At 34.9% G+C, this 27,704-nt stretch overlaps 1 protein-coding gene across 2 annotated transcripts in view; it reads right to left on the bottom strand.

Annotated features, from left to right (window-relative positions):
• LOC106873568 (chromatin-remodeling ATPase INO80) overlaps nt 1-27,704 on the bottom strand; it is a 78,177-nt gene that overhangs the window by 42,511 nt on the left and 7,962 nt on the right. For both annotated transcript variants that reach the window (XM_052968870.1, XM_014921000.2), the window contains exons 2-12: nt 21,079-21,235; nt 12,554-12,651; nt 10,737-10,804; nt 9,757-9,891; nt 8,756-8,888; nt 7,110-7,156; nt 5,718-5,870; nt 3,650-3,703; nt 2,525-2,728; nt 1,534-1,729; nt 1,218-1,285 (exon numbers count right to left, since the gene is read on the bottom strand). In XM_052968870.1, coding sequence (XP_052824830.1) covers nt 1,218-1,285; nt 1,534-1,729; nt 2,525-2,728; nt 3,650-3,703; nt 5,718-5,870; nt 7,110-7,156; nt 8,756-8,888; nt 9,757-9,891; nt 10,737-10,804; nt 12,554-12,651; nt 21,079-21,224 — 1,302 coding nt within the window. In that variant the 5' untranslated portion in view covers nt 21,225-21,235. The remainder of the gene's footprint in view (nt 1-1,217; nt 1,286-1,533; nt 1,730-2,524; nt 2,729-3,649; nt 3,704-5,717; nt 5,871-7,109; nt 7,157-8,755; nt 8,889-9,756; nt 9,892-10,736; nt 10,805-12,553; nt 12,652-21,078; nt 21,236-27,704) is intronic.

The following is a 27,704-nucleotide window of genomic DNA, read 5'->3' as shown; positions in this document are numbered from 1 at the left end:
AATTTGCATAATTTAAACTAAAATAAACTAAGAGAAACAACTTAGAGTGGTCAATGGTTTGTATTTGAACATACACAAATATAGGCATATCAAATACATACAACATAAATTTTTCATTTAAAAAAATTATCTCCATTAGAGGAAAAGTCACTGTCACCAAATGGCAATTAAAACCAGTTCTACATGAGAAAGGGGAATGTATAAGTCTAAGTCATTTGGTTAACAGATATATATGATTGGACAATTGTCACACTGATGATGGCTATCTTCATGCTGTAAAACAGCGGAAAACCTACATTCTGCTTTTCCTTTTGCTGTGAAAAACAGTTGCTCAGTTTTTCTTCTAGCTACCTGCTGTCTTCGTTTTCCCAATCTTTCCAAGCCTGTCTTTTCACATTTATAGCTCTTCCATTTCACTGTTCCACCACCATCATATCATCCTTAGTTTGGTCAGTCACAGAATCGGTCTATAACCTTCAGTAGGTTGTTTTATAGGAACATCTAGTTGCCCCTCATGTCATATGTCCCTAACTCTTCCTCCTTTTCTTTCAATGCTTTGACTAGAATTTCTGTCAGCCAGGTCATTGAACTCCCTTTTCCAAACTGGTTTGTTTCTCTGAATCCTTCTAGCTTTAAGTCTGAAGTCATTAAACACACACATCCAAGCACACATGTATATTCATGCGTGTTTGTTTGTTTGTTTGTGATTGCTGTCATTTTGTATCTTTGTATGTCACTTCTTGAGCAAAATATGGTGTGGTGTTTATATTACTCTATATACAAATAGAAAATTTCTTGAAAACAGGTAAAGGTTGGCAACAGGGAGGACATCTAGTTGGGAAATTCTTGCTCAAATAAGTTTCTGTCCAACCCTTGCCAACACAGGAAACCAAATGTGAAATAAAAGAACAAATTGAGGAGCTTGAATAATCAATATTTGGCCTTAGATGAAATAGGAGATCAGAACACAAGGTATGCTGTACTTTAGAGCTGTTCATCTAAGATAAACATGAGAAGTGAACGTGATAATATGCAGAAAACATCAGTTAATTACACCAGGTAAAAGAAAATATAATTTAGTATGAAGAAGAATGGCATTGCTCACTTGTTTGCAAACACCATAAACCATTAAAATTTCAGCTCTTCATGCCAGGTTTCATTTTTATAGAATTAGAAATAGTTAATGCCGTTAATAAGATAACTTCACAGTTGCTTACCTTCATCTGGTGAGCTAAATATGCATCTTCTGCTCTCTGTAATGCAAGATTCTTCATTTCAATTGAATCTACACAAAATACAAAAGATAAAAGAAACATTAAATGATGTTTAAACAATTCTAAATGATTTAACTATATACAACACATAATCCCACCACACACAATTCTTATAAATATTTGAAACAATATTTTCTGCTGTTTGAGATCATAATATGAGATAAAAAGTCTTTATGAAAGAATGTTTCAATGATCATAAAATAGTTGCAAATGATTTTTATAAGTAATAAGCAGAAAAGTATTGAACATTTGTACTTACCATAGTCATCTTCTTCCACATCAACAAGTAAGCCACCCTCTACTTTTAATGGCTTCTGATAATTTGGCTCATCTAATTTTCGCAATATTTTCTCTTTTGCTGCCTCAGTCTCACCAGTCATTTTTCTGGCCATGAAGTGTGCATAGAGTTCTGTCTGAGTGATCAAAAAGTTCAACTTGCGTTGTTGTCGACGAGCCTACAAAATTGACATTAAAAAATGCATAAACATAAAATATAAGTAATCATATTTTACAAACTCAATTTTATGTGAGTCTACCAGAGACTAGAATGACAGAGAAAGAAGGGTGGGGGGAATCATAGCTTTGAATTAAATTGTATCAAAGTGTAAAGAGTTGTTGAAAGGAGAATATAATGAACCTCATTATATCTATTTCATTACATTTATGATGCTAACTGCTGTGACGAGAAACAAAAACTAGTGTTCATGTTCCAGTTAGATATTGTATTATGCCTTTGTCATTCTTCTTAAGTTAGGTTCTGTATAACCAACTCCAACTCCTAAAACCTGTACTTCACCTAGTCAGACACATCAGTTTGTTTACAAATTACATGGAAAGTTATACTGAGCTACTGCCCTCATTGGTGAATAAACAATATTTTTGATGCCCCTCTGTTGGTGCCAAGTTATTGATGTATCAAGAGATTTAGAAAGACACTTACATGTGCCACTTTCATTCATGCATTCATGACTTACTCATCTCTTCTCTCATCATGGTAAATGTGAGGACCCCTCCCCACCAGGAATAACATTAACCACTGCAACTAGTCCCTTCTGAAAACATAGCCCTGCTGGACATTCTTTTTGCTCATGTCTTTCCTGTAACCTTTGACTTGTAGCAGTTTAAGCTGAACATTAATAGCATCAATCTTCTGTTATGAGTCTCAGAGGGCATATGGAAACTATTGATATTGTTCCTTCCTCCAGTCTCAGCAATAAAAATAACAATTAAGACAAACATTGTTTAGATACCTCACGTAATTCCAAATCCATCTTTCGTTGTTCTTGGGCTTCCTTCTCAGCTCTTTTGCGATGTTCTTTTTCAACCTTCTCAAACCGTTTCCAATAGATCTGCATTTCTCTAGTTAATCGCTTTGCCCTCTGTGGTGTTTCCTTCATTACCTTTTGTGACTGTAAAGCAGCTCGTCGACAATCCTTCATGCACTGCTGAGAGATCTGGAAGAAGACAAGAAAATGTTAAAAATTAAAATGAAAGAACAAAGAAGATACTCTCAGAAATATCTTTACCAGAAAAGGAGAAAAAAAAATATCAGTAACATAAACTATAAGTATAATAACAAAAAGGTCAAAATCTGAGTAGTGTTTATCAACTATTTTTCGCCTTTGATTCCTATTTTACTCTACTGCACTTTAATAAACATTCCATATTTAGAAAGTCACATAATATTTTTATAATTAAATATTAGGAATTGCATGAAAAAATTGTTAACATATTTTGTGTATTGTAGATATATAACTGATTTATTGCACATACATTTTAACAGCAAAATCTTAAGTGGATCCTCAATGGCAATGTGGACCCTAGGTGAGAACCATTGTATTAGAGGAAAAAGAAAATTGGAAACTTCTGAAAGTGATGGAATATCATAATTATCAATATTTCTATGGTTGTTTTGCCATGCCTACACAGGTTGGGCAAGTTTACTAACACAGAATTTCACCATTTGTTGCAGTCTTTTGTCATCTCATAATGTTCAGCCTTGTGAAACCAACCTTCGCCACTTTTTCCTAGACTTCCTGTTACACAAGCCCCATAAAATATGGCTTTCAGTTAGAATGAAAATCCCCTTGATACTAGCAGAAGAGAAAAGTCCCTAAACTTTTTCAACTTCATTCTCAGGTTACAATCCATTCAAAACAAAATGAGAGTAGGGCTGTGTCTGAACAAGGATGTCTCATGTGAGAACCCATCTCAAAATTCTAAACTTAAAAAAAAAAAAAATTGTGAAAAGGTTTCTTTAATAAAATGTTACACCTCTAAAATATCACTAATAAAAGAAAACATTTAAACTATTATTGAGAAAAAGAAATGTCTGGATCTAGTAAGCTTTCAGGGAGTACCAAACGGTCACTTACTTTCTTTAGAGTTGATAACATTTCCTTTCGAGCTGAAGCTTTTTGTTTCTGGGCCTAAAGATAAAGAAGGAAAAGTTAAAAGAAAACATGCCAATTGGTTTTCAAGAACATCTGTATTTTATTGCAATTTGCATAACATCCTGATATATTTCCACAAAATCATCATGTTTTCATAAAACTGACAACTTATATATACAGTATACGCACACACACACTAGCAAACAAAACTTATTCTACAGATATTTTTTTTTTTTTACTTGTATTTATTTTTTCATTATAATAATTACCATTATTAGTATGATTACTGATTACTGGCTACAAATATTCGTTTATACCAACTATGAGAAACTTTACATTTGAATCTGAATCCCACTTTTTTTCTTTACCTGAACAATGTCAGTAACATACACTCCCATCATCATTTAATATATTACTTTATATTGGGGGTTGTTAATGTCAAAATAATTCCTTTGATCTTTCACCATCATTGATTAACTGTCTCAGCTCAATACCAGTTTGTAAATTATAATAAAAATAATAATGATAATGAAATTATTGTGTATAATGCTCAGGTGCATGTACAGTACACAGAATTATATACAAAAGTCAGGAAAGTAAACAGTGTATGAGTCATGATATACATGTGTGCATGTATGTGGAGGTGGGGATATCAGGTGTAGTGTTGGCAAATTTCAGGAAGCATGGAGGTTTTAAAGGATGCAATGTCTTGGCAACTAACAACTTATGCAGATAGTCTGTTCCATGCTTCAAAAAATGTTTCCGAAAGTCATGGTAGCTGTGCTGTTTTCTGACTTTGTAGGCATGCCCACGTTTGTTAGACACATGGGGCTCAAAAAGGTGCTCAAGGTGGTTATTGGCATGATGGTTAATAATTTTGTGGGTGTTTACCAAGCCAGTTGCCAGACATTGGAGCTTCAATGTATCTATGCCCAGGGAAGCAAGGCATTCAGAGTATTGTAGATGCCTGATGGAGGATATTCACTTGGTTGCATGTCTCTGAACAGTTTCCAGGTCAATGAATTACATCTTTTACTTTTTATATTTTCCCAAAGCACTGTGTATCTGTGTTCCTCCTGTACCCAGCTTATATGTCTTACCCCCTTTTAAATATTTGTGTTTCTATACACACACACAACAACGAAAAAGGTGACTGAGATAGACAACAAAGAAATTTATAGGAAAACCAGAAAAACAAAACAAAACAAAACAAAAGCAATGGATGTGGACACATTCAACCTTCCATCAATTGTCAACCAGATATCATCACAATTTCAACACCTTCCAATTGTATTGCTCAATCTGTGCATTGTCAGCAACATAAGCTATTTTGATTGGGATATAAATGAGTGAACATAATAGATGGAGGACGGAAAAAAGAAATTGAGAGGAGAGTAAGAGAAAAAGTACAAAATCAACAAAGTGATATACGGATACATAGAATATTATTTAACTTAGCGACATGTGTGTGTGTGTATTTGTTTATGCTTCCTTGTCTTTATAAAGCATGATAGCTATAAATGAGAGTGATGACTGTTATACAAGCAGTGTTATTCATTTCCAATATCTCATTGTTTGTTACCTTGCTTGGAAACAAGTGAGTGTTGGCAACAGGAAGGGTATGTGGCCAAAGAAACTTGCCACAACAAATTCTGTCTGACCCAGGTAAGCATGGATAATTGAAAAGTTAGATCAATAACAACAGTGATGATGAGGTCAAAAAGCCCAGATATGCTTTCACAGGTGGCTGCATGCAAACAACACTGTCAATCAAGCCTTCATTTATGACGAGGGAACATGAAGAAATACGAACTCATCTACCATCACTATTATAATGAGATGTATCACTTTCTTATCATTGCCATCTCCACTATTCACAATTTGCTCCACCTCTCTCTTACCAGGCTACCATTCTATATGCCTAACAACACACTTCTAGAAAAATAGTATAATTTAATACAGCTTAATCATTTTTCAATGTCAGCCAACCTATGTGAACATCAGGGATGTGTTGGAATGTTTTTTAAACAGACAAAAGCAGAAATCAAACCTTGGGTATTTCTTTTTTAGCTATAGACAACCATATTTTCCGACGTTTTGTATCAGCTTGCTCTGGTGTTAGTTTCTTGTTTTGCTTGCTTTTTCCGTGTAACTGCTTTGGATGAGGATATGCTTCTGACAGAGATGCATCAAAGGAACCATTCTGAAAAATGAATTTTGAATAATTTCAAGCAAACAATTAAGAGAAATTGCAAGACAATAAGTAATAAATAGCTAAATGTGTCTTTTCTAAATTGGATACTAACTCCATAATGTATTAAAACCATCTTAACTCTAACAAATATTATTTATACAATAAAAAAATGTTATAAAAAAGAAAAAGTGAGAGTATCATCGATAAAATCAATTTTTCTCTTTGTTATACATTAGTCATGCAAAGATGTGATAAGTAATTAAGTTTTGATCTTTTAGTCAAAGAAACTTATAATGGCCTGTAGTTACTATTGAAACATGATATATATTATCATCATTTAATGCTCATTTTCAGGCTGGCATGGGTTGGACTACTCAACAGGAACTGATGAGCCAGAGGACTGTGTTGAGTTCCAATGATTTCTAAAACTGTGTTGAGTTCCATGGTTTCTAAGACTGAATGCTCTTCCTAATGCCAACTATTAGTAGTTACAAAGTAACTTAGAAGAAAAGACTTCTGAATTGAGTGGAGAGGTAGTATTGTGGGAGGTGGATATAATATATATATATATAGGTTTATATATTCAGGTATGTGTATGAACATGTATGCATATACATACTTATAATTTGCCCCACTTCTCATCTGTCAGTGACTACTTCTACTGTCAACCCTGCTTTTATCACTCAGCTGAAGCCACAAGAAAATGCACCCAGTATACTTTAAAAAGTGCTCGGTATTAACAAGGCTATCCAGTTGTAAGAGCCTAGTTAAAAACTTAACTTATGAATGACAAGAACACACCTCCACCCCACCCGCCAACCAATCAATCTAGAAGAGCTGAAATGACACAACCAACCCATGCCAGCATGGAAAGCAGGTGTAAAATAATAACGATGATGATAATATAGGTAAAACAATGTCAAACACCTATATCTATCTGTGTGTGTGTGTGTGTGTGCTTGCCAGATGCTAGTCTAGAAAAAATTGTATGACCCAGTTACATAATAAATGATTTTTAAAACATCGATATTATCTAATTGATTTTTTGTTATGTTTAGTAAAAGGAATACGTCAATAAAATTCATGATCCAAGCTAATTAGATATATCTAAATACAAAAAGTCAAACAATTTACTATTTAAATCTATAATCACCAAATGTTTTCAAGTAAAATCTTACTATCTTTTGCAATTATTACTTTTACATGCAATTTTACTACATTTTTTTAACAAAGATTTTTTTTACTTACTTCACTATCACCGTTTTCTAATGCTCTTTTTAACTTTCTTAACTTTGCTGAGAAAATAAAAATACATCAGAAGATATTTAAGTTTCCTTATAAATGATAAAGACAATAATAAATAATTTATCAAAGATTAAAAAGTAAATGGTGACAAAACATAATGCTGGAGCATATTACCTTTAATCAGTTAGCCCAGCCATATCTGACTTCTCAAACTTACTCTACAACGTCATTGTAAAAATAAACAATCACATCAAAATCTTAAAGTTATAAGATAATGCATGATTAATTCAAAACAATGTAAATGTATTAAGCATTACATTTGACAAACTAATCTGAATGTTTAAGAGCTAATCATCAGTTGCCACAACAAACTGACTGAAAAATTTGTTTTAACTCACATCAGTAATACTTTGTAACTAAAGAAGTTTTATATGTTATAAGAGGATTTAAAAAAAATATTGGCAACTGAGAATTAAACATGGCATGCTTTGAATAGATTGTAGTTCAACTGTATAGTTTGTTGATGTTTATTTGTCATATTAACTATGTGCAAAAATACAACAGCTATAGAAATGTTTTTAACTTTATGAGGTAAAGAACAAATTCTATATAAATGTAAATACAGCATTAATAAGACGGCTAGTAGTTGTATCCAACAACCACGGTCGAGTTTGTTTGAAATTCTGAATCAGAAAAATGCTTTCACTAAAACATAGTATTGTAAAGCTACCACCTGAATTAGAGCTGCTAATTCTACTGAGATAATTTTTAAAAGTTAAAATATTAATTCTAACAGTTTAATAAGTGATATATGTCTATAGCACCAATTACCATATCAATACAAGATTGCAAGAGAAATTCTATGTCAGTCTATTTAATCCAAGAAGTATTAGGACATTTCTCAATAACTTATCTTTATAGTCAAAGCCATATTTCTAAATTCTCTATCATTAACCCTTTCGTTACTATATTCCTGACCAAAATACACCCCTCATGAGTTTCAATTAATTCTAAAATAATCATGAATTTAGACTAGTCTCATTAAACACCTGTAACTTTTTTATTTATCAACATATTAATGTGATATTTGGAACATAATTAAAGAAAGGGTTCTTAATCAATTCTATTGCATAATTTTTGTCTCTGGGGTACTGCTAGTGTCTCTCACATGTAAATATTGGTTCAGCTTCATGAATCGTACTCGTTCATAATACTGGAAATATATTCATCACCAAAAGGTTCCTGATCGCTCCAGTAATTTGTTATTCTGGGTAACTGTCTAATACCCATAATAATATTTATGGCAAAAAATGCCCGTATTTCATCTACAGTTGCAGGAAACCACAAGCTATCTTTTTTCTCCGGTTTGTTTACATTCTGTGTAACGGTTTGTTTCCGCAGTAATCATTTAACGCCGCAAAAAATGTGGAAAAAAATCTTCCAAAATTCACTGAATTCAAATATCACACCAAACAATGTCGGAGACAATAACTCAACTGTTTGCAAAGTGAAATCAGGTGTTTTAACGAATGTACTAACGAGATTTGGGTTCAAATATACATTTAAATAACAATGGGTACTCTCGGCCGGCTACGGCCGGGTTAGTAACGAAAGGGTTAATAAAATTCACTTTTTCAAAACAAATTTACCTTTCATTTTCTTTTCTATTTTTTTCTGTTCTCTGGAGATTCTTTTCTTGGGTCCCAGGATTAATTTCTGATGGTCATAATAGCGGTCATAGCTTGACATGAGACCTGTACTATAGTAACGGTACTGGTGTAACTGAAAGAAGTAACAATAACATAAAAAGACGTAGCAAAATAATTTCCATATTTACCAGTTGGAGAGTGGTGAATTGGTAGAATCATAACAGTGTTGGAGTGGTGACTGGTGGAAGCATTACAAAATTTAGCTACATGCCTTTATGCTTGAATCTCATCCAAGTCAACTTCGTCTTTCATCCTTTTAGGGTCGATAAAATAAAGTGCCACTCAAGGACTGAAGTTGAATTAATTTACTATATTCCTCCCCACTTCAATTTGAAATCTTGTGGCATCAATATTTGCCATTTTAGGCAGAGAGTAAAGCTGGCCTAAGGGGACAATACAAGACATATGATAAAGTTTGAGCTTGTGACTGATAGTTCAATTTCAATTTTCCCAATAACAATAAAATAACCATAAAGAGTTGCAGTGCACACAGAAAAGAAACCGAAGGGTAACTAGAATGACATCTGGCTAAGATCAAAGTCTTGCAATGCATCTCCAACGGAAGTCAGCTAAACTAAAAGAAATTGTGAGACAATATTTAAGAAATAGTGAGATAATTCCACAGAGCCCTGCTATTACTCTTATTGATGAATTTGGTTGTTCAAAGAGAACTATCAAATTACCTGAAGGACTTCATTTGTAACTTATTTATTATTTTGTAGAATTATAGAAATATAAAATCTAAGTGCAGACTAGAGTTTGTGGTTAATGTCTGCTGATTTTACAATCCCATAGTTTACTGTTTTTGCTTCCCTTACCTAAATTGAATGTTGTTGAATAAAGTCTTTGCTATTCAAATCTCTTGTGATTATATCTTGACAATAGTTAAGTAATGAATGAATTTTCCTTAATATAACAGAAAAAGCGAAAATCAAACTTACATCTGGATCTCGATAAAACAGTTGCTGATGTTTCTTTTGATATTTATGTAATTTAAGCATCATTTGAAAATCTTCATCTGTTATTGAACCAGAATCTGTATCTTCATCAGAAGAACTGTCACTTAGTAAAATGTTCTAAGGAAGGAAAAAAGAAAAAAAGACATACAGTTAGTAGAGTTAGATGGAGGTTTTCCAAGGTATTACAACAATAGGACCAAAGTTGTGAGGTGTTCTGCATTGCAAAGCAGCATGTCAGTGAATTAGGATAACACTGGAGAAAAACTGTATTCAGAATGATAGCAGTAAACAAAACCTCAATGATGACAAGAAAGACTTGGAAATGTTATGAGAGACTGTTGAATGTAGAGATTGTGTAAAAGGGACTACTCTAAGTGGATCCAATGGAGGGACCTATTCTTAAAAGTGTGATTCTCACGAAAGCAAGGAAAGCAGGTGGTCTATCAGAAATAATCACCGAGACATTGAAAATATCTGGCAAAGTAGGGCTACGGTTGGTCACTTGTATAGTGGTTCAATTAGTACAGGAAGGTATCATAGCTGCTACAAAGACAAGAATCCATAAAAGCTTCTGGATTACTACCAAAATTTCATCATCTGTTCCTTGTGTCATTACCAACTTTTCCTGCAAGTTTCATCAAATACCGTTTACAACTTTTTGAGTTATTTTGCACACAGATGGACAAACCAATGCTGATGAAAACATAACCTCCTTCCTTGGCGGAGGTAATTAAGTAGGTATGGGAAAATAAATGTAAGATTAATGAAGGGCAGTTACTGATGATCACTTAAGTTATATTTCAGCTAATCAATATCAAAACAGACATGAATTATCAGAGTTTTGAAAGCTAATTATATAACTGACTGCTTTTGCACGTTTTTCAAGATAGTATAGGTTAGCTGCTTTTCTAAAGTAAAATGTTTCTAGTTTATTAGTTTTAAAATGCAATTAGATTACTCACCTTCAGCCATTTACGGCTCTTCTTCACTTTGCTGAAGTTATACAGCCCCATTTTGTCAGTTTTTCTTTCTGTGGGAGACAGAGAACAACAAAGGTTACAACAATATTAAAAGGTTAAATATATATAAATTTTAAATTACTACAATAACCAAACATTTAATACACAGAAATATATTACACTGCTGAAATAATTGGTAAATATATTTCTTTCACCTTTGTAAAGTGTTTTGATATTTATCTCCAGTTGTTCTTTCAGTAAAAATAAAATACTCACAAATTACATAAGCCTGCTGAAAATGCGATGAGGCAGCTTTTAATGGTGTGACTACATGAATGAATGCAGTAGATGACCTAACTACAAGTCACACTGACACAAAAAAGAAACCAACCTAGTCATTAAAATTTGTAAACAGTATGAGGACAGCAGAACTGAAAACATCTCGTGATCAACTAAAATGACTTGCTTACAATGAGAGAAGCATAATTATCAAATATCTACTATGACTTAACATTTGTGTGTGATGTATGTGCACATACGATAATCTAGGAATACTGGTGAATATACCAAGTATGGCAGAACACTAGAAAATTCCTTTAATTAAGGAGTTATTTGTTATAAACTCAGACAACCATGGCAAGATTTAAACTCAGAACCTAAAAAATGCCATAACAAATATGCTTGTGCTAGTTCATTGCCTTAAAAACAACTCCATAAAAAGATTTTTCAACAAACTTGTAAAATATTTTTAATAGTTTCACCTGGAGGACATGGCCTTTAAGATTGAAGAGGGTAACATTCCTTTTGAACATCAACTGGACAATTGCAGGGAAATCATAAGCAGAGAGGTATTTCCAATGGACTGACATTGTAGGAAAGAGGACTGGAAATAGTGGTTGGAGTGGGTTTGGGAAGGGAAATGTAGACATAACATGAATAAGAGAGGAAACAACTGAATTAAAAATACCTGAGACAACCAACGGTAATAGCAATAGAAAAGGCAGAGTATGAAGATAACGTGTTTGTGGGCCAGAGCGTTAGAGTGTATTATATGTGACTTCATGACAATCAGTCAAGCAGCCTTCCTTTGGATGCGAACCAAGTATGCCTCCACATATGTAGCAACAATGTTCTTTCTTCTGAAGGTGGTCAGTCTTTGTTATGTTGAGGATGTGTGCTCACCAAGATAGACCACGAGTGATGATGAGGTCAGACTTTTGTAGCAGTCTTAAGGTTTCTTCACACATTCATATTTTTTTTTGTTTTCTTATAGAGGGGAGAGGTACACTACAGTTTACTTTGATGTTTAATGATTGGGTCTTTGTGTTAGTGAAAGAGACAAGATTGCTCAAACCCATTGGAGGATATTTTTGAGATTGTTGCTTGTGGAGTCAGTGAAGGTTTGGCAAGGTAGCCTAGGTTGCAGATGGATGTCACTTAAGTGTGGAAGGTTAAGGAGAATTGAAGGGTGGCATAATCTGCATAACAGTAAACACTGTAGAAGGTGATGGTAAGTAAGTTGCTGATTTAGATACATAAGAGGATGAATGTGGGAGACACAACCAAACCTTGAGACACATGAGTTGATAATGAGAGAGAGAGAGAGAGAGAGAGAGAGAGAGCTCCATCAGAACACACCATAATGGTGCAATCAAACAGGAAGCCTCTGACCAAAGAGATGCAGGAGAAATGAAGTTTGTAAGTATCCTAAACTGTACACACATAAATATATGACAAACTTTGCTGCTTAAAAACAGTAAACAACATAAGCCCTATGTTCCAATAGTTTCCAAAATGTGTTAAGAATAAACACTACTTACCTGCTTTTGTTATAGTGATTCCATTAACCAGATTATTACCATCACTGCCATTTTGGGATGACTTAAAGCCATCTAACCGATCAAGAAAATCATCATCACTGTGAAATTAAGAGAGGCATTATTAAATCAAGTTGAATTTACAACCAATGCTGTTTCTAGTTTTCCAAGGGAGCACAATTTAACAATATTTTCTGAGAGATGTGAACCTGTATTATTTAGATTGTTAAATGAGAAAAAGAATATCTATTTACCATCTTAAGTTAACTATTTATTAATCACATAAGGTTTGAATAATAGCTAATATGTAATTTTAAATATCTTTACTAACAAGACATTGTATTTAATAAAATTAGTAAACTGCAGTTATGGATTATAACTATTACCATGTATATAAGAACTGCTTTTTCTATATACCTGTCATATTGGTTTAACAAAAAAGTTATCAAGGTCTTTAAAATACAAAAAAATACTTTATGAATACCAATCAATACAATTTTGTTTTAATAAAGGATTAGGCCCAGATTAATGCATAGGAAGAATATAGATAATTACTTAACATATAGGGAATTAAATACTGTATAGACACTGATTATATAATATAGCTGAAAGCCAACACTGAGTTGGATGATTTATTGTACACAGTCAGGTCCTAAAGCATTAAGTAATATATAGGCTTTGGTATATCCGTAATTGAAACATGAAAGGGCAATTAGTTGCATAGTGGTTAGAAAATGCTATTATACAATGTAAAAGGATAGTCTGTTATGACTTTTCAAAATCAAAGTCAATCTGGAGAGGGCAATTGTAGGAACAGATTCTGTGACTAAACATAGGTTTAGAGAGGTTCTCAGTAAAGCATATGACAAGGAGGAGGAAATAGAAAACAATGATACAGAAGATAACAGAGCTTCTATGTGGCAACCTGCTGTGAGCCATAGATGAAACCTGTAGCTGAGGCAAGGTACCAGACAGAAAAGTGACATAGTTGTGGAATAGTAGAGAAGATAGAGCTATGGAGGTAAAGAGACATGCTTAGAAGGAATGGAGGAAAACAGGGAGATATGAACACTGTAAGGTAACTACAAAAGAAGCTAGATGCCAGATACACAGAGAGAGGCTAAACAGAAAGGATTGCTGAGGTTTTGCAAGAGATGATCAGAGTATCTTCACTGAGGATAAAAGTGGCTTAGAAATGTAAAGAATGTAGAGAAAGTGTGGGAGATAAAGACTATCCAAGTAAATCCAGCAGTAGGACCAGCTCTTGAACTTCAGATATATATGACTGAATATGAAGACAAAGAAAGTTACAAGACCATCAAGGGTACTCAATGAGATGCTGAAAATATCTGGTAATATAGAGCTCAAGCTAGTTACCTGCATAATTAGTCAGATAATACAACAAAGTGTCATACCTGATAGTATAATAGTATTATTACCATCTGCTACAAATGCAAGAGATGCTATAGAACAAAGCAAATACAGGGGTATCAAAATGATGGGCGATGCAAAGAAAATGAGAATCCACTTAGATGAGATGCAGTTTAGATTTGTGCAGGTCATGCGCACAATTGCCATCAGCAAAGTGAGAGTTGGCAATAAGTTCAGTGAGGAATTTAGTGTGCAGGTAGTGTTCATCAAAGCTTGGTTTTTGGAAGGAAAATTCCAAATATAGAAGCTCAAAGTAAACATAGCAAACATTGAAGTCTTAGCAGAAAGAAGACAAGACTCTCTTGCCTTCTGAGAAGTGGTATGGAGAAAAGGAGTAAATAGAAATTCCATACAGTGCACCTAATGTAAACTATGGGTGCACAAGAAGTGTAATGACGTCATAGGCAAGCTGGCAGAAAAGGAAGACTTCATGAGATATAATGTACAATGGTTAGCAATTAGAGGACCATGAAATAAATTTTTTATGATCTTCATAAGTTTCCTTAGATATAACTAATAACTTTTCATACTTAGGTAACTTAATTAGCAGTATGAGACACAAATGCACAGATGTTCACTCCACTGCCCATACATTATATGAATAAAGGTATATTAAATTCTTAACAAGATTGACCTTTGATTTATTGATTTTATCTTTGCTCCCAGTGAGGCAGAACAACCACTTGATAACAACTAGGGCCAATGCAAAATGAGAAGGGAAAAATAATCTCAAGAATTTTACAAACATGACGCAGCTCCAAGGGAAAACATTCTGATCCGAACAGAGTTGCCACCCATGCTGAAATCTCAGGATATGAAGAGCCAGAGAACTGCATGTGTGTGTGTGTGTGTGAGTGAGAGAGAGAGAGCTATACACACACATACTCCTATGTGTGTGATATGTCTATCTGTGCATGAAAATGTGCTAATACATATGTATGTACACACACATGATGTAGAACTAGTTGGTTGAATCATAACCTAAAGCTAATGTTTCTTTACTTCTCTACTACTTGTCAAAATTTCAGAGTTTCTTCATCTACTTTAACATCATTCTCTATTCTCATTTTAAAGCTTCATTTATCTCAGATCAACACTCTTACAGCCTTTCTGCAACACTCCTGATACAAAGGCCAAGTTCTTCAAATGATGAATTGACAGGAAAAGTAACCTCTCCTAAACCTGTGGTAGAGACATCATATCTCATCAAGAAGACTATACCTTTGCTAACTAGGAACAAGAGACAGTTACTAAGTACTTGAACAATAAGAAATAATGATGCCTTTAAACCTGCATGCTGTGATAGAAAATGAATGAGTGTGTTCAAGTGGTAGATATCTATCACCAGCAGCAATCCAAAAACGTCTGCAAGGCATTAGCTATTTATGAGATAATATTGTTGCTAAAACCATTTACAATGCTCGTCTTGAAGGCAAGTATTGTAAAACTCACCAGAACCAGAATATATCCAGGCCTTAAAAAAAAAACCGCAGGCATGGCTATGTGATAAGAAACTTGCTTCCCAACCACATGGTTCTAGGTTCAGTCTCACAGCAAGGCACCTTGAGCAAATGTCGTCTTCTACAGCCTCAGGCTGACCAAAGACTTGTGAGTAAATTTGGTAGAAGGAAACTGTAAGAAGCCTATCATGTGTGTGTGTACTTATATATATATATATATCATTGTGTGTATGTCTTTGTGCCTGAGCTTGTCCCACAACCACTATACAACTGGTGTTGGTGGTTTACGTCCCTGTAACTTAACAGCTTGTCATAGAGACCAATAGAATAAGCACCAAGGTTAACAAAAACTAAGCACTGGGGGTTGATCCATTCAACTAAAAAATCTTCAAGGCTATGCCCCAGCATAGCTGCAGTCTAATGACTGAAACAAGATAATATAATATTAGTGGAAGATTCTCATAAAAACAGTAACCTTGTGCAAATACAAGAGGCCATATATTATTCTATGGGGCAGAAAATACAAATCATGTACTGTGTGTATACCATTGTGCTTCTCAGCACATTATTTTGAATCTGATTCTTGATCCATACATTTGTAACGACCGTGCAAAGCGAGGTGACGAGAATGGCTCCTTAGTACATCACACAGTTGATACAATAAATATAAAAGGAATAAATGCGTATATGAGCCAGAGGGAAAAGAAAGACATAACTGGATAGAATGTTTAAGAGATTTTATTGATATGCTAACATGTGTGACTGTGTGTGCGTCATGTATACAGAATATTGATATGTTAACATGTGTGACTGTGTGTGCGTCAAGTATAGAGCATTGAAAGAGTCTATAATGAGAAGTTAGAAGAATGTTCATAGACACAAGAATGAGAAATACCAGTTCGTAGTCAATTGTACACGATAGTTGAAATACTGTATGAAGAAGTTGTGGCAATAATGTAAAGTTAGTTGAGGTACGTTGTATGTGAAGTTGTGGCTGTGATGCAGAGCCAGTTGAGGTACATGTCATAAGTGAAGTAATGGCTGTGATGCAGAGCTGGTTGAGGTAGATGTCATACGTGAAGTTGTGGCTGTGATGCTGCTGCCTGGGTCACTTGGTACAGGAGTTCTCGCAAGATGTATATTTGCTGTTAACCACGGGGAAGTAATTCACGTACATTGTTGTGTTAGTACCTGTGTAAGTTGCTGGTTGCTGTGTATGTAGAGAGATGATGTTGATGACGTTAAGAAGATGATGCATCATATTATATCAATGAAGAGATAAGGTCCTAGCAGTTATCAGAGTAGCTTCTTGAGCACTTGACTTATGACTTAAATGTTTATCTCTATTGCCACATATTGTACCCACTGTAGATGTTGCAAGCTTCAATGGTTTGCCAATGTGGCTGACTTTTTTCTCTTGCATCAAACCTCTTTAAGACATTAAGATTAATATCCCTTTACATTTTGGAAATGTAGTTGATTTGCATACATTGAATCTTTTTAAGACACCAAGTTAAACATCTCTTTTGCCTTTTCACACAACTGCCTTCAGTTCCAGTGTATGGCTCCTTTCTTGATGTTTTGTGTTGTAGGTAAACCCAACAAGTGTTGATCAACAATTGCCCACAAATATGTATTTTCAAAAATAGTGCCAGGAAAGAACTGGTATTTTTTTTTTTTTTTTGAGAGAGAAATGATTGTTATCGTATTTCTATGAATGTGAGAATGGAAAAGAGAAGATGAAAGGCTAATGGAGTTTGGTGGGAGGAAGTACTGTATGATTACAGTTGGTTGAAGGGTTAATAGGTTCATGGGCATTTCGTATCTTGTACTTTTCATTGGAGCCATAAAAACTCAAGACTCTGCCCACACACACACACACAACACATATAGCTACAGTCATAACTATCATGCTGATACTATTATTGTCGATGCCAGTCAGTTATTCAAAAGTTGGTGGGTGGTATTGTCTGAGGTGGTCATATTGCTTTTGCTAATTTTATTGTTGCTGTTTAGTCTTGGGTCAATCTTCACTGACCTAAGATTGAAAACATTTCATTCAACATTTAAAATACACTGAAGTGACACATCCTTTCATATTTATTTTAGATGGAGTTACTTATCTTGTTTACACTATTGCTGCTGTTGGTCATCAACCCTTTAGCATTTAAACTGGTTATATCCAGCCCAAATATTTTTATGTTTTATGTTCAAACCAGCTAGATCTGGCCTTTCACACCTACTCTACAATGAGATTCTAAAAAACAATTACATCATCGAAATCTCAAAGCACCAAAATAATGCTGTTTAATTCAAAACAATATTAATTATATAAACATTATACTTGACAGTGTAATCTGAATGCTAAAGGGTTCAAGAACTGATGGGTTGGTAATAGTGGTGGTGGCGGCATTAGCTTTGGTGTTGATATTTCTTTTATTTATTATTTGTTTCAGGTACAAGATTGCAGCCATGCAGGGGTACTGCCTTGAAGTGTTTCGTCGAACAAACCAACCCCAGTACTATTTATTTAAGTCTGGTGCTTATTCTATAGGTCTCTTTTGCTGAACCACTAAATGACAGGGTCATAAAAAAAAACATCAGTTTTCAAATAGTGGTTGGTGAACACACACACCACACAGACATAAAAAAAAAACATAGTGAAAAATTCAGCCCTACACTTTGTGTTTATATTGGTGCATATATACAGAAACATATATGTCTTGTGATTAATCATCATTATTATCATCCTTTAACGTCCATTTTTCATGCTGGTATGGATTGGACAAGGCTCCAGTCTAATTTGGCTTGGTTTCTACAGCTGGATGCCCTTCCTAACACCAACCACTTTACAGTGTGTGCTGAGTGCTTTTAATGTAGCACCAGCATAGGACAACTGTAAGCCAATCCTCTTCATCAGAGAGACTGGCCTTAACATGATATTAATGAATTTCCGTTGGCTGCGGAAGATTTTGATAATGTAAGTGAAGAAAATTACAGCATTCAAAAACTTACAAAATTATCTATAATTACAGATTTCACAGAAAAAACTGGTCCACAATACAATTTACCTCCTGATGCTCAACACTTGGATTCTCTATTTTTATTTTGACCGGAAATTTTTTTTTCCAAAGTATCATGGAGGCAATGAAACAGATATGCCCAACGACTGATTTCTGTTTGTGGAAGATCCGATCTGCTATGACAATATTGGACAGATAAAGTAGAAGGCTATCTGTGTGACACTAACCCACAACTATAAACATGACAGTTATTCTACCTTTGGACCAAAGCAATCCTTCAAATTTTGCTATTCATTTTAGAAATTATATTCTTACCAGCTAGAATTGTATGCTATTGTTGTCATAAAAACTAATAAACTTTGAAAGAACATGAAATAATTCTTTTTTGAAATGATGGATCTGAAAATAAATGAAGCTGTAGTGAGACATGTTAGCTCTATTTTGTTGTGGCAGCATAGCACAGTTGTGCTGTACCCATTTCACCCATTTACTGCTATCAGCGGAAGGACACATGGAGCAACTTCCGCCCAATAGTAAAATGCGGTCTTTTTAAGCATCTGAGAGAGTGGCTGTTGAGATGTCACTGTGTTAATATGACTTTGTCAAGCTGTCCAGTGATTATTAGCACATGTAACAACATGCTGACATTTACTTTGTACACCACACATCATGCAACTCATGCCTTAGTAAGTTTGTCAAATTCCTCTGGATATCTCTACACCTGAGATATACTATAAAATATGCTTTCTAAAGTGGTAATTATAACTTTTAATACCATTCCTGTTACATTACAGCATTTGCTATGAAGTACCACTGCTTTGATTTTTCTCTCCAACATTGAGTGGCAGTTTAAACAGCCTTAACTATTTTCACTACTTATTTGCTGAAATATTATCCTGGTTTTTATAACCAATTTGAAGATTTGACAGCCCTCAAAATTTTCAAATAACTGCTAAAAATGTTATTCTGGTTATTATAGAAAATTTGGAAACTTGGCAAAGTAGAAAGCCTTAGCGGCAATCTCAAGATATCTACAGAATTGTTATTCTAGTCTTTGTAACCTACTTGAAGATAATTCTTCTTTAACATTTCTAGCGTCCTTGTAATTCTGTTATGCTACTTTAACAGTGTTCATATTCAACACTGCACAACCTTTTAATGGAGTTGGTCTATATTCATTCTACAGCCTATAGCCTACTTTCATTAAAATATATAGTAAGTGATGTCAAATTAATTTATGTCTTGCTACATACCACCTTCAGCAAATGCTTTAAATTAAATAACATTCACAACAGAAACAAAATCTTTTGTACACACTTTGTTCAGAGTTCGTTTAAAAAATGTAAAGAAATAAATTATTATTTATAACAAAGAAAAAAATGCCATCTGAATTTCTTAAAGTCTTGAGACTTCCTTCCCCATGACATTCTTGCTTATATTTAGTTATCTTCTGTCTTATGTTACATTGATGTTCATAGTCTTTTGCCTTGCCAATATTAAGTTTGCAAGTCCATCCTCAATTAACTACAGTAATGTAACAAGAAGAGTTTTAAAAGTTATAATTACCACTTTACAAAGCATATTTTATAGTGTATGTAGGAAGGTTTCAAATACAGGTATTTTATAGTGTGTGTGTATGTGTCGGAAGGTTTTAAATACAGGTATTTTACAGTGAAATGCAATTTCACTGGTTTTTAAGGTTGCGAGTTAATTCAATGAGGTTATATTGTAGTGACTGGTAGCAAGGTTCATTGAATGAGTGATGAAAAAACATTAGATTAGAAGGCGAATGTATAAAGAAATATACTTTATTCAGGAGAGGACACCCTCTCATATGAGCAGCGGTAATTGATATTACAGTATGTATGTGAATGTTTGAACAAAAAAATAACAGGTGCAAAATGAATATGTAATTTCAGGTGTAGAGATGGCCAGAGGGGTTGACAAACTTACTAAGGCATAGTCTTTGATGAATTGTGGTACAGTATGGGCAAATTTTGAAATCCAACGAACCTTTATGCAGATATACCTTTTAAAGGGATGTGATAAACCTATTATAATGGGTAATACTAAGTGTACTTTTTCTTTTTCTTTTGTGATGTAATCTTTGGACTAGCAATGTTTGCGGCTGAAGATAGCTTTAAACCATCTTTTATATCAACAATATACATATACTGATGTAATGACAGATTGACAGATTGTTTATAAAGCTTGAAATACGTGTACCACGATATCCTTTGTGTTGTTTTCAATTTATGTTTGATATATTTTTTCACCTCTGCCACTATCTGGCGTATACAGGTGCTTACACTTATCATGTATTACCTCTAAACTTTGAGGTAATACCTATATATATATATATACATACACACACACACATATATATGTATAACTCAGATGTAGATTGCATCAAATAACCAGTTGGAGGAGGCATCATCCTGGGGTTAAAAATAGCAGTAACGTTGGCTCCTACAGAATAGCCATATTTAAGTGGCAATAAACATGAATTCCTTACATATATATATATATATAAAAGAGAAATAAGAAAAAGAAATGAAATATCAGAAGAACGAAGCTGTGAAAGTAGAAACATAAAGCAGAAATAAAACCTTACCTATCATCATTTATTGGGGTATCAAGAACTTTAGTTACATAGGCCAGGAAAGACTCCAAACCGAGGGCCTTTTCAAGACGTTGAATATGAAGTGGTCGACATGATTGTTGGCCATAATTATGCTCTATGGAGGTCTTGGAGGACATCTTGCTTTGTCCTAAAACATTTAAATAAAGTAAATAATGTAAATATATTGCAATATAGTTTTTTCTGAAAACAACGTTAAATTTTTAGAGGGGACATGAAATATATCAAACAAATTACACCTTTTATCAACAGATTGTCTATTTCCTAAGGATATATAATACATACAGTGTGGGCCAAAAGTCATGCACAAAATAATTTCAGCACGCTTCAGAATAGTCAAAGACATCATTCGATATTTTTAAAATTGAATAAAATAAACAAATGATGAATACACACATACTTGTACATATTGAACAAAATGGATAATAATAATGTAATATAAATAAAATGTCAAATTTTTTGGTGTGTGACTTTTGGACCACCCTGTATTTTCATTAATGATTTGTCTATTCCTTTCACTGTATAGATTTAAAAAAAAAATGGATAACAGAAGAAGGAGACATTAAAATAAGAGGTATATTGTAAGGAGTTGATAATCTTATTTCTATATTGAATAACAAAATTTTTTCTGTCATTTGTTTCCAAATAGTTGCACAATTTACAAAAAAAATAAATAAAAAAATCCAAGTATTATTTAACAGAAATATAAAGACAAATCAAGTTTTCTACATTTCCAAATTAACCCTTTAGCATTCAGATTACTTTGTCAAATGTAATGCTTATTTGCTCACATTGTTTTGAATTAATCCTACCATTATCTCATTGCTTTGAGATTTTGATAATGTGATTGTTTACTTTTAGAATGACATTCTAAGATAGGTGGGGGCAGATCTGGCCAGTTTGAACATAAACTAGAGGGAATATTTGGGCTGGATATAGCCAGTTTAATCCTTTAGCATTCAGATTATTCTGTCAAATGCAAAGCTGAATTAATCATGCATCATCTTGTAGCTTCAAGATTTCAGTGATGTGATTGCTTATTTTTATAATGACATTATAGGGTAGGTGTGAGAGACCAGCTCTGGTAAGTTTGAACATAAAACAGGTAGAATATTTAGGCTTGATATCACTGGTTTAAATGTTACCGAGTTAAAAACCAGAATCTCTAGCAAGACAGATATATCAATGGTAGTTGTTGTTGTTGGCACTCCGTCGCTTACGACGTCGAAGGTTCCAGTTGATCCGATCAACGGAACAGCCTGCTCATGAAATTAACATGCAAGTGGCTGAGCACTCCACAGACATGTGTACCCTTAATGTAGTTCTCAGGGATATTCAACATGACACAGTGTGACAAGGCTGACCCTTTGAATTACAGGCAAAACAGAAACAGGAAGTAAGAGTGAGAGAAAGTGGTGGTGAAAGAGTACAGCAGGGTTCGCCACCATCCCCTGCCGGAGCCTTGTGAAGATTTAGGTGTTTTCGCTCAATAAACACTCACAATGCCCGGTCTGGGAATCGAACCAATGGTAGAATAATTATACATTTCTCCAAACTGTCAATAATGTGCTGCAAGCTCAGTAACAAGACACTGAGAACTTTGGTAACGGTGTTGAGATCCAGGAAATCTCTTGATGTGCATAGGCTGGACTACTTGTTCTTAACGCTGGTCTCTTAGTGGACCAGACTAGACCAGACCAGACCAGACTGGACAAAACTAGACCCTGTATGCGTGAGTGTGTGTGCAGGATTTATTCTTTTACTTGTTTCAGTCATTTGAGTGGAGTTATGCTGGAGCACTACTTTGAGGAGTTTTAGTTGAACAAATCAACCCCAAGTCTTATTTTTTAAGTCTAACACTTATTCTATCAGTCTCTTCTGCTGAACCGCTAGTTTACGGAGATGTAAACACACCAACACCAGTTATCAAGCATTGATGGGGAGACACAAAGATATATGCACATAAATATAACAGGCTACTTTCAGTTTCTTATTTCTTGACTGCCCACAAGGGGCTACACACAGAGGGGACAAACGGATTAAGTCGATTATATCGACCCCCAGTGCGTAACTGGTACTTATTTAATCGACCCCGAAAGGATGAAAGGCAAAGTCGACCTCGGTGGAATTTGAACTCAGAAAGTAACGGCAGACGAAATACCGATAAGCATTTCGCCCGGCGTGCTAACGTTTCTGCCAAACTCGCCGCCCTTTCAGTTTCTGCCTACCAAATCCACTCACAAGGTTTTGGTCAGCCCGAGTCTATAGTAGAAGTCACTTGCTCAAGGTGCCACACAGTGAGACTGAAACCGGAACCATATGGTTAGCAAACAAGCTTCAAACATTTGGCTCCAAACTTTGGCAGAAAGCAATACTGCCTTCCTTGAACTCTCACTAGTGCTTAGTGTGTGATGCAGAGTGATTGCAGACAGAATATTTTTACACAGTGAAATTCCTTTGCTATACAGAAATGTCTATATACCTTGATAACAATATGAGTGAGGGAAAATACCTCAAGGTAGTGTTTGGTATACTAAATACAAATACAGTACGGTCTCATAAATGTAACATAGTAAATGTAAAAAATCCCAATTAAATGAAAATATTTATGCAATTACGACATGAAAACACTTGGTACACCAGCAGTAGGTTGGTACATGTTTATAGCTGAGTAGACTAGAATAACAGGAAATGAAGTGCCTTGCTCAAGGACACAATGTGTTGCATAGTCCTGGAATCAAACCCATGAACTTAAGATAGGGCCCAGTACCCTAAACACTATGCCATGTGTCTTCACAAACTGGTTTGTTTTATATCTATTTCTCCATGCTAGAATAGGTAAGATGAATATATCATTGAGGGACTGTATTACAGCTGAATGCCCTACTCATCACCAACCTTTACCTGTTTTTCAAATAAGGCATCTTTTATTTTACATACCTTTGAAAGTATGAAGTGAGTGAATGATTTGTTGAGAGAAGCGACAACATTACTTGACTTTCACAGCGAACCAATGCACACACACCTACCAAATATGTTCACAAATCCCTGAACTATAGCAGAAGACTCAACCTGAAACCACATGATTGTGAATTGAACTTTTTTAACCACACAACTACACCTGCATATCTTATCTATATATGCATACATATCAGATATGCTACCATCAATGTAAGCAGAATGAAAGCAAAGTATGAGGAGACTGTGGAGATATTGAAGCAGAGACAAGAGGATGATTGTGATATGTGCAAAATTGAAAAGATCCTCAACCAAACTCCTCAGGAGCAAGAAACAGTAATACAAATTCTTCTAGGTGAGTAAAAGTGGTGATAGAAGTGGGGCATGCATACTGTTAACTAAGCAATGAATAGCTAAATTAATTGAGGTAGTTGGGATGCAAAGCTGGATAAGTATACCTACAGAAGCATTCATTTTCAAGTATACCCTATAATCAGAATTGGCAGACAAACAGAACCAATACCATGAGGCCCTTCTGCAGATTACCTTAACAACGATTAGCAACAACTTCATTATCAGAGTTGGTGATTTTAACAGGCATGTTGGTCAAAATGACAAAGGCATCAATGATATTCATGTGTTCATGGCCTTGGCATGATAAATTAAGAGAGTGTAAGGCTCTGGGAGTGTGGTGATGCAACTGAACTAACAATTTGCAATATACACTTCAAGAAGCCAGCTAGCCATCTCATCACCTACCAATATGGTGCACAGATTTCATTTTCACAATGATATGAGACTGACAGACCTTTGTAAAGACCAAAGTCTTTCTTGGACTACCCAACATAGATAAGTGGCTAGATATTTCAGAGTCAGAGCTAAGTAGATTCAGAGACAGAAGACAATATAGAGAATACACAAAAGCTAAAAGATCTGTAGTTGGTTATAGGTTCAGAGAAATTGTTATTGACATATGACTATGAAAAAAAAAAAAAAAAAAAGTATAAAGGTGTAATAAGTAAAATGTGAGTCATTGATGGGTTCAGTAGTCAATTTAGTATGAAGGTAAGAGTCAATAGAAGCTTAGTCCTGATGATATAGTTCTCACAGCTGAATCTGTGGTAGAATTAGAGAGAAATTTCCAGGTGTGTTTTATGGCACAAAAGAAACTACTTTAAACTTGCAAAAATAATATTCAGGATGCCTTACTTCTACTAAATAAAGAAGCAGATGTGTTATGTAAGAGTAATTTTGAGGATCTGATCCAAGACTTTGCAATTAAAAGAAACAGAAAACTTCTCAAATAGTATACAAAAGTAAACATTATTTTCCATCTTACTGCTAGTTTTGTTTCATTTTGAAATATAAAATTTTATTTTATGGTTTATTATTGTTTATATTTTGAATTACATATGTATGGGGCATCAAAATCTTTTAAGTGCTTAGGGCCTCCAAGGTCTTAATCTGGCCCTGACCAGATAGTGTGTAAGAGGAGACTGCTGCATACACAAGTTTTGAGTGCTTGTTCAAAAACGAGACTAAGGAAGAATCGGAAGTGGTTAAGGTTGACCAGAAGATGCTACCTCTCACAGAGATTTCAAAGGACCATAATGACTGATAATATGTAGTGCTAGAGAGGACACACCCAGCCGTGAGAAAACACACATTAACACATGTGCTTAAGCTACAATATCATAGTCATCATTTAATGTCCGTTTTCCATGATGGCATGGTTTGGATGGTTTGACTGAAAACTATAAGCTGCACCAAATTCTAATCTGATTTTGGCATAGTTTCTACAGCTGGATGCCCTTCCTAACACCAACCACTCCAAGAGTGTAGGGGGTGTTTTTTATGTGCCAGTTACAAAACACTGGCATTGGCCACGACTTGTGATCTCACTTCACTTCACAAGTCTTCTCAAGCACAGTACATTGCCAAAGGTCTTGCTCACTTGTCACTGCCTTCGTGAAGCCCAAGGTTTGAAGGGTGCTTTTTATGTGTCACTGGCACAGGTGCCAGTTACGCGAAACTAGCACCAGCCATAACTATAATACAATATATATCATATATATATCTTTTGTTTCAGTCATTAGACTGCGACCATGCTGGGGCACTGCCTTGGAGAATTTTTTTGTCAAAGGAATTGAACCCAGTAGAAGAGAAGAAATTCACTGTTATTCTTTGTCATATTAACAGCATAGTACAATAGCATTAACTTTGTTGATACCAACCCAGCTGAGAGCATCTCTGGTTCTATGATACAAACTTCTTGTTTCAAAGTGATCTAAATTTAAACTTTCCATCAAAATTCCATATTTTGATGTTCCAAACACCAGCTTTAATAATGACAAAGTTATTTTACCAAATTCTTCATTATTTATGAAATTAAGTGAAAGAAAGGCAGTGTAGTTCAACAAAAAAAAAACTAGTGCAATGGTTAAGAGAAGGGAGTAATTGAGAGATGAGCAATAAGGTATGAGAGCTAGAAGCATAAATGATAAAGGCTTAACCAATAGAGACTTGCATGACTGTAGCATGGATGTAGCATAGATAAATAATAAAGAGATGTGATATGGATGTCAAGGGATGAAAGACTACCAAAGTGGCCAAGGATGTAGATTTGACAGTATGCAAATCATTACCATTTAATGTCTGTTTTCCATGGATTAGACAGTTTGACAGGAACTGACCAGCCAGAGAGCTGTCCAGGCTCCAATTGTTTGTTTTGGCATGATTTCTATGGTTGGATGCCCTACTTAATGTTAACCAGTTTACAGTGTGCTGGGTACCTTTTATGCGCTACTATGCCAATAGCATGTCACCAAAGACATGCCCCCCTTCCTCTTCCCATAGGCTCCCAAACTTTAGGATACCAACCATAAATGTAGATATGATGAAAAGTAGGCCTGGTGAAATTGTGGAAATGCTGGACTAGAGATGAGTGAAAGTGTGCAAGAGGTAAGATAGAAAGGAGCCTCAACAAAACTCCTCACAGATAAGAGACAATATGAATTCTTCTGAGCGAGTAATAGAGGCAGCAGGGATGGGATAAGAATACTGTTAGTTGAGAAATGGACAAAATAATTGAGAGAGTCAAAGTGTGTGATAGAACAAATAAGATGAGACTAGCTATAGATAACTCAACAGTGACATTCAATTCCTCATATGTCCTGCAGGCAGAATTAACAGAACGAAAGAGCTGCTTCTATGATATCCTTTTGTAGATTACTCAATGACAACTGACAGTGACAAATGATCTCAAAAGACATATTTTCTTTTCAGGTACACGACACTGCTTTTCCCCTTCCCAGGCTACAGGCCCACACCCCCAACACCCATACTGTTAGGATTGGCACTCTCAACGTCGGCACGCTGAAATGTAGATCTGGTGAAATTGTTGAGATGCTTGAACGGAGACGCGTAGATATGTGCTGCATCCAGGAAGTAAGATGGAGAGGAGGTTCTGCGAGGTTCCTCACAGGCAAAGAACACAGGTACAAGATTTTCTGGGCAGGGAACACTGACGGGGTCGGGGGCGTAGGAATACTTCTAGCGGAGAAATGGGTGGATAAGGTAATCGAGGTCGTTAGAGTAAGTGACAGAGTACTTAAGATCAGACTAGTGCTTCATCATAGATT

The sequence above is a fragment of the Octopus bimaculoides genome, chromosome 6, assembly GCF_001194135.2.
Source record: "Octopus bimaculoides isolate UCB-OBI-ISO-001 chromosome 6, ASM119413v2, whole genome shotgun sequence".
In the NCBI taxonomy this organism is placed as follows: domain Eukaryota; kingdom Metazoa; phylum Mollusca; class Cephalopoda; order Octopoda; family Octopodidae; genus Octopus; species Octopus bimaculoides.
The sequence above is the reverse complement of the archived record's forward strand: the minus strand, read 5'-3'. Positions and strand labels throughout refer to the sequence as shown.